This window comes from Mobula birostris, chromosome 3, assembly GCF_030028105.1.
Source record: "Mobula birostris isolate sMobBir1 chromosome 3, sMobBir1.hap1, whole genome shotgun sequence".
NCBI classification, from domain to species: Eukaryota; Metazoa; Chordata; class Chondrichthyes; order Myliobatiformes; family Myliobatidae; genus Mobula; species Mobula birostris.
This window is the reverse complement of record NC_092372.1, coordinates 156,877,458-156,892,708: the sequence shown is the minus strand read 5'-3', so window position 1 is coordinate 156,892,708 and position 15,251 is coordinate 156,877,458. Positions and strand designations below refer to the sequence as shown.

General features: G+C 43.5%; 1 protein-coding gene across 1 annotated transcript in view; it reads right to left on the bottom strand.

Annotated features, from left to right (window-relative positions):
* Positions 1–13,902, bottom strand: part of LOC140195360 (protein SPMIP7) — a 42,126-nt gene extending 28,224 nt beyond the window's left edge. Inside the window, exon 1 of the mRNA XM_072253541.1 lies at positions 13,217–13,902. Within this exon, the coding sequence (XP_072109642.1) occupies positions 13,217–13,631 (415 nt within the window). The 5' untranslated portion in view covers positions 13,632–13,902. The remainder of the gene's footprint in view (positions 1–13,216) is intronic.
* Positions 13,903–15,251: the final 1,349 nt, after the last annotated feature.

The window sequence follows — 15,251 nt, the reverse complement described above, 5'->3', positions numbered from 1 at the left end:
TTTCAAAAGGGTTAATGCTTGCTGGTGTGCATCCAGTTTGTGCCTCTAACTTCAAATGGAATTGTCTCCGATGGCCTTCCGGAGGTTGTACCTGGACTACTTGCTGTGTTTTGGATCACTGCTGATCTTGAATGTCACAGATCTAATCCTCAACAGACAGTTAATCTCCTATTTATCCAAGGCATCTGGTTTGGGAAAACTAGGTATTTTCTTAGACACATAGTTATCCACATAGGTCTTGAAATTGGTGATAGTGACAGTGGCTCTGATGACATTCAACCAACCATTTTTTTTGTGTGAGACAAACGATTACAGTTCTGAGTTGGACCAATGAGGCCATGTCGTTGGAATAAAATAAAAGCAAAGGGGAGAATCACACTACAAAGGATTTACTCTGCATACCTTCTTCAAGGGAGATACAGGCAAAGAAACATGTTAGCATATTTCTGCAATTGAAAATCATTGGGGCAGTAACAGTACAGGGTTTCAGCAAACCTGTTAGTAACTGTGTCAACAGTATTCAGGATGTAGTTCTTAAAATACTTTCAAGATAAAGATTTTAATCAATATGCAGCAAGTCTAATCATATCCAAGGCTCAGTCCTGAACTTAATTTTAAGGAATGGCACTGGTAACATTGCAGAGATAACAAGAAGAGAGGACTTTAAAGGCAATGTATGGATCTTGCAATTCAGTGCGAGTAACCTATTTAACTGTCTGATAAGAGTTCACCATCACCAGTCCATGAGTTTCAAAATACAGTCAGACATAACGCAGCTCCAGTTAGTATTACCTACTATTCTAAACTACTTCATTCCCCAATGCCTCCCAACCCAGGCTTTTGCCAAAATGACACAATAGCATTGCATGGCTGAAAATTTCAAAGAGAAGGAAGCAGCACCATGGAGGATTTGAAAGCAAGGAAGAGAATATAAAATCCACTGTATTGCTTAACCTTAAGCCAATATGGATCAATTAGCAGATGGATTTGGATGAATGGAACTGTACAAATGACAGCAAAAGCCCTCATATTTATGTTTAATAAATCAAGGAAGGCTAGTGAGTATTTCAGAATAAGCCAGTTAACTACTAGGTGGCAAACCTTACATCAATGAGACATTATTGGAGAAAATTCTAAGGGATAGGATTTATGTTAATTTGGGAAGACAAAGATTGATTAGACATTCAGCATAAAGGGGAGATCCTGCCTCACTTATTTGATTGAATTTCTGAAGAGGTAACCAAAGAGCCTAATGAAGACAGAGTGGTAGATGTTGTCTATAAGGACTTTATTACGGAATTTAACATGGTAGGCTGATGCAAAAGGTTAAGGTTCCTGGAATCCGAGGCAAAAAGGCTCATTGAATCCAAAATTAGTTTAGTGATAGAAGGCAGTGGTCTATGAGGTATCATAGGAGTCAATGTTGGGACCTTTGCTATTTGTGACAATATATCAATGACTTGTTGATGTTATGGATAGAGAGAAATTTTATCTAAGGTTATAACAGAAATAAATTTGGTGAAAAGTTGACGGAGAGTGGACAGGTGGAATTTAATCTTGACAAATGCAAAGAGATGTGCTTTAGGAAGTCAAATGGGGGAGAAAAATACAGTAAATGGTACAGCACAAAAGAATGTTGAAGAACAGAAATCTTCAGGGTCCAAATCCATAGTTCCCTGAAGTTGCAACAAAGGTGAAAAAAAGGTATATGACATGAGAGGAAGCACAAGTTACATACATCAGTATTGCAATGGAATAAAGAGAATTACAGAGGCATGAAAGAGGAGCTTGCCCAGGTGGACTGTGGGGGTGGGGAATACTGGCAGGGATGACAGCAGAACAGAGGTGGCTGCAGTTTCTGGGAATAGTTCACAAGGTGCAGGATAGATAAGTCCCACAGAAATTGTTCTCAAATGGCAGGGGTGGGCAACCATGGCTGACAAAGGAAGTTAAGAACTGCCAAAGACAAGGCATAGAAGGTAGCAAAAGTGAGTGGAAAGTTGGATGATTGGGAAGTTTTTAAAATTCAACAAGAGGCAACTAAAAAAGCTATAAGAGAAAAGATGAAATATGAGGGCAAACCAGCCGACAATATAAAGAAGGATACCAGAAGTTTATTCTCAGCTATGTAAAGAGTAAAAGGGAGGTGCGAGTCGATATTGGACCACTGGAAAATGATGCTGGTGAACAGCAATGGGGTGACAAAGAAATGGCGGATGAACTTAATGGGTACTTGGCATTTGTCTTCACTGTGGAAGACACGAGCAGTGTGCCAGAGGTCCATTAGTGTCAGGGAGCAGGAGTGAGTGCCATGCTATTACAAAGTAAAAAGTGCTAGGCAAACTCAAAGATTGATAGGTCACCTGGACCAAATGGACTACATCCCAGAGTCCTGACAGAGGTTGCAAAAGAGATAACAGATGCACTGGTCAGGATCTTTCAAGAATCACTTGATTCTGGCATGGTCCCGAGGGACTGATAAACTGCAAATGTCACTCCACTCTTTAAGAAAGAAAGAAGACAAAAGAGAGGAAATTATAGGCTTCTGTCACTGGGACAGTGTTGGAGTCCATTATTAAGGATGAGGTTTCAGGGTACTTGGAGACTAATGATAAACTAAGTCAAAGTCAGCACAGTTTCTGTAAAGGGAAATCTTGCCCTGACAAATCTGTTAGAATTCTTCGAGGAAGTAATAAGCAGGGTGGACAAAGGAGAGGCAGTGGATATCATTTATTTAGATTTTCAGAATGCATTTGATAAAGTGCCTCACATGAGGCTGCTTAATAAGATAAAATCCTATGGTTTTACAGTGAATATACTGGTATAGATAGAGGAATGGCTGGCAGGCAGGAGGCAGTGACAAGGAATAAAGGGGGCCTTTTCTGGTTGGCTGCCAATGACTAGTGGTGTTTCTCAGGGGTCAGAATCAGGACCACTACTTTTCACATTGTTTGGCAATGATTTAGATTGTGGAATTGATAGCTTTGTGGCAAAGTTTGCAGATGATAATAGATGGGTGGAGGAGTAGGTAGTGCTGAGGAAGCAATGTGAATGCAGCAGGACTTAGACAAATTGGAAGAATGGGCAAACAAATGGCAGGTGGAATACAGTGTTGGGAAATGTACAATAATGCATTTTGGTAAAAGGAGCAATGGTGTGGACTGTTATCTAAATGGGGAGAAGGTTCAAATGTCAGAGGAGTAGAGGCACTTAGGAGTCCTCATGCAAAACTCCCAGAAGGTTTGTTCATAGGTTGACTCTGTGATAAAGAAGGCAAATGCAATATTGGCATTTATTTCAAGGGGAATAGAATTAAAAAGCAAGGAGATAATGCTAAAGCCTTATAAGACACTAGTCAGGCTGCACTTGGAGTACTGTCAACAGTTTTGGGCTCCTTATATCAGAAAGGATGTATTGTCATTAGAGAGAGTCCAGAGGAGTTTCACGAGGATGATTCTGGGAATGAAGGGGTTAACATGTGAGCAGCATTTGGCAGCTTTGGGCCTGTACTAACTGGAATTTAGAAGAACGCATGGAGATCTCATTAAAACCTACCAAGTGTTGAAAGGACTAGATAGGTCCTAACATAGAATATCGGATATACAAGAGTTGACACATTATGTTGCAATATAGAAAGCATTATTTAGAGTACTGTTCAACACACTGTTTAGGCCTCATTCCCACATGTCGGTCCATGCCTCCTCAACTGCCACGAAAAGGCCACACACACGTTAAGGGAGCAACATCTCATAGTATGTCTGGGTAGCTTCCAACCTGACAGCATCAACATTGATTTCTATACTTTTGGTTATTTCTAACCCCCCCCCCCCACACACACACACACACACACCTTCTCTCTTTCTCTATTCCACATTCTGGCTCTCCTTTCACCACTTCTTTTCTCAACTACCCATCACTTCCCTCTGGTACCTGTCCACCTCCACTTTCTTCCATGGTCCACTGTCATCTCCTATCAAATTCCTTCTTCTTCAGCCCTCACCTTTTCCATCTAGCAGCTCCTAGGTTCTTACTTCATCACCTGGTTTCACCTGTCACCTGCCTGTTTGTCATCTTCTCCTTCCTCCACCTCCTTATTCTGGTCTCCCCCCCCCCCCCCCCCAAACCTTCCTTTCCAGTCCCGCTGAAGGGTCTCAGCTTGAAGCAGCTACAGTTTATTCCCCTCCATAGAAGCTGCTCGAATTGCTGAGTTCTTCCAGCACTTTCTGTGTATTGCTCAAGATTTCCAGTATCTGCAGCACTGTGTTACTGCTTAGGCCCCATGAGGAGCATTGTGTACAGTTCTGAAGCCACATTTAAGAAAGGATGTGATTGTGCTGAGCATTTAGAGGGGAAATTTAATAGCATTCAGATTAGTTTTATTTTTTCATATACATCAGGGTATAATAAAATCCCTTGCTCACATGAAGCTTGCAGAGAAAACAGTATACATGGTAATGATAAATACAATAAATACCGCTATGAATGCAAAAAACAACAGAATAATGCAAAGATTGCAGTGCAAATTTATAGCAAAAAGAAATGAAGCAACAATAATGGAATAACTAAGAAAGATAGAATTCATAGTACGAGAATGTGGCAGCACCACTGGGAAGGGAATGTGAAAAAGTTAATTGGTTCGGAAGTCTGATAGAAATAGGGAAAAAGCTATTCCCAAGTCTGGGTGTCCAGACTTTCAAGCTCCTGTATCTTCTTTGATCATATTTGGTATGGCTGAGATGCAGTCATTGACAAACATCTTAACACAGGTATTGTTATTGTCCTAAAGTTAACTTTATGTCAGAGAAGCCACAATGCAATTATCCACATCTAATTACAACATATCCAGTGAGAAACTTGCTCAGGAGGAATAGGCCTGAAGTTAGGAGAGAGAGAGGGGAATGGCTAAGGAGAAAGGCATCCTTGACAATACAATTGGCCTTTCTGAAGCAATGTATCATATAGATGCACTGGCTGGAAGGAAGTAACGAGCCTGTGGTGGACTGGGCAATTACTTCTAACAGTTCAAGGTAGAACAGCTGCCAGACCAAATTGAGGTGCAAACCCTCAGGAAAGTTTCTATGGAGTATCTGTAGAAGTTCAAGAGAATTCACATGGCCAAGCCAAATTTTCCCTGCATGCCTAAGAAAGTATATATGCTGATGTGCCTTTTATTGCCACATCAGTGTGATGATACCAGATGAGGTTACTGATGATATGGATGCCAAGAAACTTGAAACTGTTGACCATCACAATTGTAGCTCTGTTGACGGGGAGCCAGTCATATTCTCCCCAGGTGTTCCTCACACCATAAAACCAACAAGCAACTCTCAGGTCTTCTGAACTTTAAGGGCAAGATTGCTATCATGACATCATAACACAAGGTTTGTGATCTCTTTCTTGTACTCTGTCTCATCACTCTTGATCCAGCCAATAACAATGGTATCATCCAAGTGGGTATCTGGACACACAGTCATAGATATAGAGGGAGCAGAGCAGGGAAATGAGCACCAAAGTTGAGGACCAGGATAGATGAAAGGTTATGGCCAATTTTACTGAGATCTGCTGTTCAGGAAGTCTACTGGGGGCCTCAAGACCAAGGTCCAACAGCTTAGGGGTGATCATATTTGGTAGGGCTAAGATGCAGTCAACAACAAACACCTTGACACAGGTATTTTGTGAGAATACAAGAACAATGATGAATAAAAGGGCCAGGAGAACAGCAGCCAGGCTTGCATATGAAGGTTCCTCCCAGTCTCCATCCAGCTAATAGGAACACCTGCCAGTCATTTCTAACTCGTCATCTGCAGCCCATTTAAGCCCAGCACTCACCCACATCTTGTTCACTCATATGAACCAGCCATCTTCAACCAGCTGCTGCTCCTAGTCTTCAGTTACCTTGCTGCCTTGCCATGTTAAGTATATGTTCTCTCATGTTTAGTGTCCCCTTGTGGCTTGTTAATTTGCAGTTTATTATTAAGGTTATTGCTCACCACTAAATTTTCTCCACTGTTCTATGTTTGGGTCAAGCCTCCTCTACACTTCCTGACAGGATGAGTGAACCAGTAATTGACCCAGCAGAGCATGCCTGCCTAAAGGAAGTCATCCGTTGACAGAAGCATATGATCCAGAAGCAGCAGGAAACCATCACCATTCTCAACCAACTCTCTATCTCAATATAGCAATCCCATGCCAGTCAACCTCCTCCTTCGGAGTCTAGAATTCCAGTGCCCAAAGGCTTTAATGGATCCTGAACCCAATGCCACAACTTCCTGTCCCAGTGCGTCTTACACTTTGAGCTCCAACCACCTCTCTATGCTATAGACTGAGCCAAGATTGCCTTCATCATTTCTCTCTTAACTGAATGAGCCCTGACCTGAGCCATCACTAACTGGGACAATAAATCCCCATTTACAACCAATATGAGGATTTTACCACTAAGATGTGCTGGGTTTTTGACCATCTGGGAAATGGAAAGGAAGCAGTGGATTGGCTGCTTCGCCTGTGTCAAGGCTTACATTCTGGTGGATTACACTGTAGAATTCAAGACCCTCATGGCAGAGTACGGCTGGAATGCGGAAGCACTGTTGGCCCATTACCACGATGGCCTCTCAGAGCACTTGAAGGATGAGCTGTCTACTGACCTCAAATGCTTTATTACTTTGGCCCTCCATATTGAATAGTGTCTTATTGAACAACCCTCCAGGTCATTAGCCAGAAAACCAGTTCTGTTCCCAGAGCCATTTCCGGCTGAAAGACTCTCATCATCAATGCAAAGTTTGTGAGAACTCCCTTAACCCCACCCCACCAAGAGCAAGAACGATGGGGAAACAACCTGTGTGCTTAGTATAGAGCAGATGATCACCCACGCATCAAATGTCCACTGTTTCCAGGGAAAGAGTAGAGGAGCTAGTAGAGAGAGAAGCTTTCTATCTGGTAAGCTCCCCTGGCCCCTCATTCCAGCACTATGGCCTGACTCACTCTCTCTGTCCTCCACAACCGGAAGGCTCTGCGCAGACAGAAGGTCTGGTAGATTCTGGTGCATCAGTCAACTTTCTGACTGAACTCTGTGTGCAACTTGGACTCCCCTCCAAGCCTATCTCTCACCCCTTCTGCATCACAGCTATTGACAGACATCCCTTGGGGTCTGGGATGGTCAGAGTGTGCACAAGTATAGGAAAGCATCGCAAGACCATCTAATTCCTCCTGACCGACTCATCCAACATTCCTCTGATGTTGGGTTACCCCTGGCTCTGTACTCATGACCCACACTTCGCCAAGTCATCCAGTTCACTGCTGAGCTGGGGACCCAGTGGCCAAACCACCTGCTTGCAACCTCAGCTGATTTCACCCCATAATCCATAGAGACAGGGAAAACCCTCGACCTCACCAAACTCTCATCAGAGTACCATGAATTAGCCATTGCCTTCAGTAAACGGGGAGCCAGCGCCCTGCTGCCACACAGACTACACGATCAACCTCCTCCCAGGCACCATCCCTCCCCAAGGTAGTCTGCTCTTCCTCTTCCCTCCTGAGATCCATAAATGACTATATCACCGATGTATGCTACAGCATGGCTTCATTCAACCATCCCACTCCCCAGCTAGTGCAGGATTCTTTGTCAAAAAGTAAGATGGGGTTGGGGGTTTCTCTATTCCTGCATCGACTACCATGGACACAACAAAATCACCTTGAAGAACCATGCTATTCCCTTGATGGATAGCCCATTCAAAACACTCTCAGATCTTCAAAACTGGGTGTACAGAATGCATACAATCTGATCCACATCTGCCAGAAGGATGAGTGAAAGACAGGGTTCATAACACCCACTAGCACTTGGTGATGTTTTTTGAACTTTCCAATAGTCCAGCCATTTTCCAAACCTTCATTAATGAGATCCTCTCAGACAGAGTACACAGGTACGCATTCGTCTACCTCAAAAATATCCTCATCTTCTCCAAGGACCCTCAAGACCACGTCTGTCACATCCATTCTGTCCTTCAGTGTCTCCTCAAAAAAAACCAACTCTACTGCAAGCTAGAGAAATGATAGTTCCACACCCCAGTATTTTCCTTCCTGGATTATGTTCTTTTGCCTCAAGGCATAACCATGGATCCAGAGGAATTGTGTTCTATTGTTGAATGGTCCTAATCATACTCCCTCAAACAACTACAGCACTTCTTGGGCTTCTCCAACCTATACCACCATTTCATCAGAAACTATGGCCTCTCACCTCCCTCAAAGATCAAAGTTCAAAGTACACCTCTGGAGCCAAGGAAAGTGGAAGGTGGTCCACTGTACACAGTTTGCCAGTTGATGGATCCACTTCATCATGGACAAGGTGTTCAGTACCTGGTTGGCTCGAAAGGGTACAGCCCAGATCTTCAGTGCTGACTAGTTACATCTTGGATCCAGAGCTCATTGAGGAGTTCCACTGGAGCCATTCAGAACATCCTGGACCATCGGGGGCTGGCCCTGGGGTTAAGAGGGGATTGTCCTGTCTGTCCCACGTGCAGGCTCCTTCCAGTCTGCATCCAGTTAATATGACTACCCTGCAGCCCATTTAATCCTAGCTCTCACCCACAGTCCTTGTTCACTGATACGAGCCAGCCAGTCTCAGTCAATTGCTCCTAGCCTTCAGTTACCTTTTGCCTTGTCGTGTTAAGTATCTGTTCTCTCATGTTTTGTGGCCCACGTGGCTTGTTATTTTGCAGTTTATTATTAAAATTATCACTCACCGCTAAATCGTCTCCACTGCTCAGTGTTTGGATCAAGCAACCCCTACATTTCCTGACAGCAGCAGCATCTTCTACTCATTTACTTGCAGCTGCTTTATACTCAAATAAATATGGTTTTAACAAACGTGGAAACTTGTATTCATAAACTTAAACAACTGACACCAGAGGAATAAGATATTTTTGTTTAAATTTACTGTACAAATCAGTACAGAGAATTCATTTAAACTCAAGATGAGACCTGGTGCACGGGGAGGGCTCTTCCTGCAGCTAAACACCAGGTTTCTCCCATGTGATTAACACATGATGGTGAATCATCACAGCCTCATTTGGCAGTCCTGATTTTTTTTTTTAAAATGCATGACTTGCATCATCAACATCCAGCTAACATTAGTTGCTGAGTAACAAAGTCACTGTGGTGAAAGTTACATTAAAGATGACCGCTCATGATTCACCATTGAAACTTGCAGCAAATTGACTTTCAAGACAATTAGAAAAACTCGTGCTTCATGGCCCAATTTTGTTTTCACTGACTTTGTGGAAGTTACCAATAAGGTACTTGGCAACACTCAGAGAAAGGCCACAGAGGCAATATATAAAGGCACAACCTGACGTCTTGGTGATGTGATCTTTCAAACTTAAATCCAGTCAGACAGTGCAGTAATCCCAATACCCTGAACAAAATAATCTACAACAAAATAATAGAATAAAATCAAAGAGAAAAAAAAAATCAGAAGGGAACAAACCAAGAGCAAAAAGTAATTCCACTGGTGAACAAATGAAATAAAAATATTAATGACTTAAATCACAATTAGAAGACCAAAGGAGTGATACTTAAATGGTATCAGAATCAGGTTTATTATCACGGGCATGTGACGTGAAATTTGTTAGCTTAGCAGCAGCAGTTCAATTCAATACATAATCTAGGAGAGAGAGAGAATAAAAATGAAACAATGAAAATCAAACAATAAAAATCAAACAATCAACAATGGGTGGGCATCACCAATGGCTTTGCAATATGACAGCAACAGATTAGCACTGGAAAATTCTAGCCCACTGCCTCTAATTACAAATTCTAACCACAACACTACAAAATCGAGCGGCACCAACCACGTTATCCTGAGGTTACATTTCATCAGAAAGGCAACTGGACTAACCACTGGAGAACCCAAATATGCTGCACAAGAGGGGAGACGTTTTGGGTGCAGCTCTCAAGGGAATCTAAAATGCTCCCATTTGCAACTAAAATCTTCAGCCACCGACATTGCAGTAAGTAACATCATTTCAAGTCTTTTAAGAGAACTAGTGATTTCAGGACTGGCAGATTCCATTCACAACACCATCCAGGGAGTGACTGCAGCACCTGGAAGCTCAGGAGATGTCTCCATTGCTTCAGAAAATGCGGCTGCTGGGAAGGACTGCAAGTAAAACTGAAGCAGCGGGGCCTTAAGCTGCCCCCTCTCCTCCTCCCAGATGAACAGTCTCTGGAAAATACAACTGAAGACCTCAAAGCAAGACAGCCATCCCAGAGGGATACCAGGGACTGTTGTGTATTCTGCTTCACTGAGACATTGCTCACCTCCTGTAATCCAGACACAGCACACCAAGCCGAGAGCTTCACCATCTAGCTGACGGACCAGGCAGTGGCATCAGGTAAAGGCAGAAGTGGTGGCATTTGCTTCATGATTTATTCATCGTCTTGCACAGACCCTTCTGTCTCAGTCCTGCTACTCCAACCTGAAACACCTGGCAGTCAAGTGCCGTTCATTCTATCTGCTGAAGGAAATTCTCCACCATCATTCTGGTAGCAGTGATGTTCTGTTCTTAGAAAATGTCACGCTGGCACTGAAGGAGCTGCGGGTGAACAATTTTCATGAGACACAGCACCCTGACACTTTTCCAGACATTGCAGGAGGCTTCAACTGGGCTGGCTTGAAGAAGTATCTGATAAACTACCACCAACATGTCACATGCAGAAACAAAAGAGCCAAAACACTATCACTGTTACATCACCAAAACACTTACCATACCATCCTGCACTTTGATAAGTCCCATTACTTGACTGTTGTTGCAACGAACGAGGCGAACCCAAACGCAGGACACAGGCACGGAGACTGAGTTAGGATGCAGACGCGGGCATGAGCGTTGAATGGCAAACAGGAGAGAGTATAGGAAAGTCGGAGGCAGGCAGAACTTATCTTGACACGGAGCATAGGAAGGAAAGCTGCAGACAAAACTTTTCCTAGCATGGAGAGACTGAGTTTCACAGGTAGACCCCCAAACTGGAGTAGAATTTAGAAAACTTACTTTGACACGGAGAGACTGAGTTTCACAAGTAAATATCGGTACTGAAGCAAAACTTAGAACACGCGATCCTAAGTGACCGGGAAACATTAATTACCACACTGGCAAAACCAATGATCTGGCCACTAGTGGGTGCAAAGCCAGGGTTCTTATGCTGCAGGTCTTGATGAAAACCAGGTGTGTCGCCATCAAAGAAAATTAGGAGAAAATGGGGAATTAATGGTCGGAACCACAGCACAATCAAAGGGAATTTGGAGAAAAGGGGGAATTAATGGTTGGTACCTTGACAACTGTACTTCTACTCCTGGCATCTGGACAGTGTCTGAGGGCCACAGCACCAGTTCTTGCACTGTATTGCTGCTGCAAAGCAACTATTTCTCACATCATAAGACAGTGAAAATAAACCTGATTGATTTTCAGATAAATATGAAGACTACAGAAGGTGAGGTGCTAGGTATTTTGTGGTGAATAAATAACTTTCCTCCTCATCAAATTTTTGAATTCCCTATAAAGGACAAATCAAATACTACAATACTCTTATTACCTGGATGGGTTCAAAACTAATATTCATTCAGCTCAGTGCTATTTAATAAAGCTGTCCACGTGATAGACACATACAAAATGCTGGAGGAACTCAGCAGGTCAGGCAGCCTCTATGGAAATGAATAAACAGTCTAGACATTTCCATTCCCAGTTTAAACATAGAAACATAGAAAATAGGTGGAGTAGGCCATTTGGCCCTTCGAGCCTGCACTGCCATTTATTATGATCATGGCTGATTATCCAACTCAGAACCCTGCACCAGCCTTCCCTCCATACCCCCTGATCCCCCTAGCCACAAGGGCCATATCCAACTCCCTCTTAAGTATAGCCAATGAACTGGCCTCAACTGTTTCCTGTGGCAGAGAATTCCACAGATTCACCACTCTCTGTGTGAAGAAGTATTTCCTAATCTCAGTCCTAAAAGGCTTCCCCCTTATCCTCAAACTGTGACCCCTCGTTCTGGACTTCCCCAACATCGGGAACAATCTTCCTGCATCTAGCCTGTCCAATCCCTTTAGGATTTTATACGTTTCAATCAGATCCCCCCTCAATCTTCTAAATTCCAATGAGTACAAGCCTAGTTCATCCAGTCTTTCTCCATATGAAAGTCCTGCCATCCCAGGAATCAATCTGGTGAACCTTCTTTGTACTCCCTCTATGGCAAGGATGTCTTTCCTCAGATTAGGGGACCAAAGCTGCACACAATACTCCAGGTGTGGTCTCACCAAGGCCTTGTACAACTGCAGTAGTACCTCCCTGCTCCTGTACTCGAATCCTCTCGCTATGAATGCCAGCATACCATTCGCCTTTTTCACCGCCTGCTGTACCTGCATGCCCACTTTCAATGACTGGTGTATAATGACCAGTCATAATGACAACCAGTTCCTAACGGGGAAGTATGTACTATCCAAAGGAAGCAGTGAAGCTGGATTTCTTTTTTTTAATCTATATAAAATATATATTCCACTGTCCTGGATGTGGACAATACTTCCACAGAACCATCAAACTGTCTGTTACTGTTTCATGCTTCATTGTAATTCTGTCACCTTTCCCTGCCCTATAACGTTCAGCCAAAATCCTGGGATTATGTACCAATGTGGACTTCAGCAGTTTAAGTCAAAAGTCCCTACCATCTCTTGGATGCGCAATAAACGCTGGTCTATCACGTTCATTAACCAAAAATAACTTAAAACAAATATTTGAGGTTTTGTAGATCAAAGCTTCAGACTATGTTGAATTTGGGGTTGCCGGGATGCATAGGCTGCTGTAGGTCAAGAGGGACTTAATCCAGAGTCCAGAGATAGAAAACAGGGAACTGGCCACAAATAATCCCTCTAGTAATTAAGGTCAACATTCAATTTGCCTTCTGGATAACCTGTTGCACTTGTAAACCAAAATGTACTATTAAAACCTAAAAATTATGAACCACCTCCAAAAGCCCAGCACTCACTGAAGGGTCTCGCCCCGAAATGTCCACTGTACTCTTTTCCATAGATGCTGCCTAGCACGTTGAGTTCCTCCAGCATTTTGTGTGTTACTGAAGTTCCTTATAAATTTTAATCTGGACGCTCTGAACTCAACAGGCAGGATTCCGGCAGCCAATGAGGACGCGGAATCCAGGGCGCTTTCAACTATACCTCCCACTCTCGCTCGGATGGCTGCAGTCGACACCGATTTCGAGTTCCAGCGGGCCTGGGCCGCTACGTCGCGTAGTAGAGGTCGCATGCTAACGGGAATAGCGGTGCGAGCTCGGCAGTCGCCGCCCAGTACCGTGTTGAAAGAGGCGCCAGGGAGCCGGGGGCTGCCTGACGCCGCGCTCCAGCCCACGCTCTTGAAGCCCGAAATGGGGTCGAGCAGTGGCACATCTTGCCGGTGAGGCGCCAGCGGATACAAGTCTTCAGTCGGTGCTGCATGAGGGGTCCACTTGGCGAAGGCGACGTTGTTCTGGTCCTGGAAGCTGGTGAAGAAGTGTCGGTCCTCGGGCCCCTTCACGAAGGGGATCACAGTCTGGCCCGTTTGGGCCGGCCGCGCTAGACTGACAGCGGCCGTCATTGCCGCTCGCAGCGTTTCCCTAATGTGTTATTTCTTCAGACTTCCCGAAATGAACCCTCCTGTTCGCAGTTCTTGATGGCAGCGGATCCCGGACAGCTTTCTCCACCTCACTCCCTAAGTCAGACGGTGTTGGTTGTGCGGCCGAGGTGCGGAGCGCCGTGTCCTGTTGCTGCTTGGCAACCGCGGCCATAAAGGAACGTCCACCACCCCGGCCGGCGTCTCCGGGGCAACCGGTCCGCGCCTGGAGCTGGGCTCCTCCATGCCCTGCCCCGGCGCAACTCGTCCCCTAAAGCCTGCGAAATATGTCAGACCTCTCTCAGACACCCTTCTCTCTACCAATTCTCACATCCCTTAATTCCTCAATGGCCAGAAATCTACTCCTCTCCGGTTTGAATTCATTCGGTGAGTGAGCTTCTAAAGTCCCTTGAAGTAGGAGATTTCAGATAAGCCACTCTCAAAGAACAAATCATTCCTCATTTCAGAATAAGATCGCCTACCTGTTAATTTGAATCTGACCCTTAGTTCCAGTTCCAATCTCTTCATAATTGATCAAGAGATCTAGAATGAAGAGAGATTGAATAGATTGGTCTCTCTTCATTAGATTTTAGAATCACAGGTGCCATAACTGGCATACAAAAATTCTGTTCACTCACTGCACTTGTGATTCTAAAATCTAGTGAATAGAAGCCAGCCTATTCAGTCTCTTCATGATAGATCTATTGAATCAGCAGTCTAGTGAATTATTGTCAGATTGGTGAATTGTTTCTCACAATCTAGTTTTTTTATTTTTAAAAATCTTGTAAAATACCAAAGAAAGTTACTTTTGTACTCAAATACTGTTAGTAATAAACACCAACATACTAATCGCATTCCATATTTCCTGCTGCATCTGCATTTACTTCCGGGTCCTTTTGAAGATAAACACTTCCCAATCACTCACTATTTAAAATATACTCAGCATTTGTTTTGTTTGACAAAATGGATAACCATTTTCCACATAGTACTTCATCTGCATGTTGTTATCCACTTATTTAACTTAAATCTGTTTGCCTTCTCAGCAGCATTCACATTCTCAGATCTGCATAATCAGCAAACATGAAAATATTATATTTGGTCCCCTCAACTAGATTGCTATTACACCAATAACACAGGAAATTCTGCAGATGTTGGAAACCTAAAGCAACATACACAAAATGCTGGAGGAACTCAGCAGGTCAGGCTGCATTCATATACCAATCTTAACTACTATGGTTTGGTAACATAAGAAAAACCTATTAACATAAACAAGGATTAGGAGTCGAAAACCATCTGATCCTTTGAGGCTGTTTTGTTACTTGTCAAGATTTGGCTGATCTTCCAACTGGGGGTCAAGTTCCTACACTATTCTTGTATCTCTTGATTGCCAAAATTAGAAATGAATTGATCTTTTTTTGAAAACAAAGGGTAGAAATAATCACTCAATCTATTAACCAAGTCTCAATCCATACCAGTATGTTCTCCTTTGTGGTGTATGCTCTGATCTTATTTCCTGAAAGGTCAGGATGTGATGGTAAATAAAGGAGAAAGGCAACCAGAAGCTTACGTGTTTTGCAATTCCTAAGCTACACCTGGTTTCCTCAC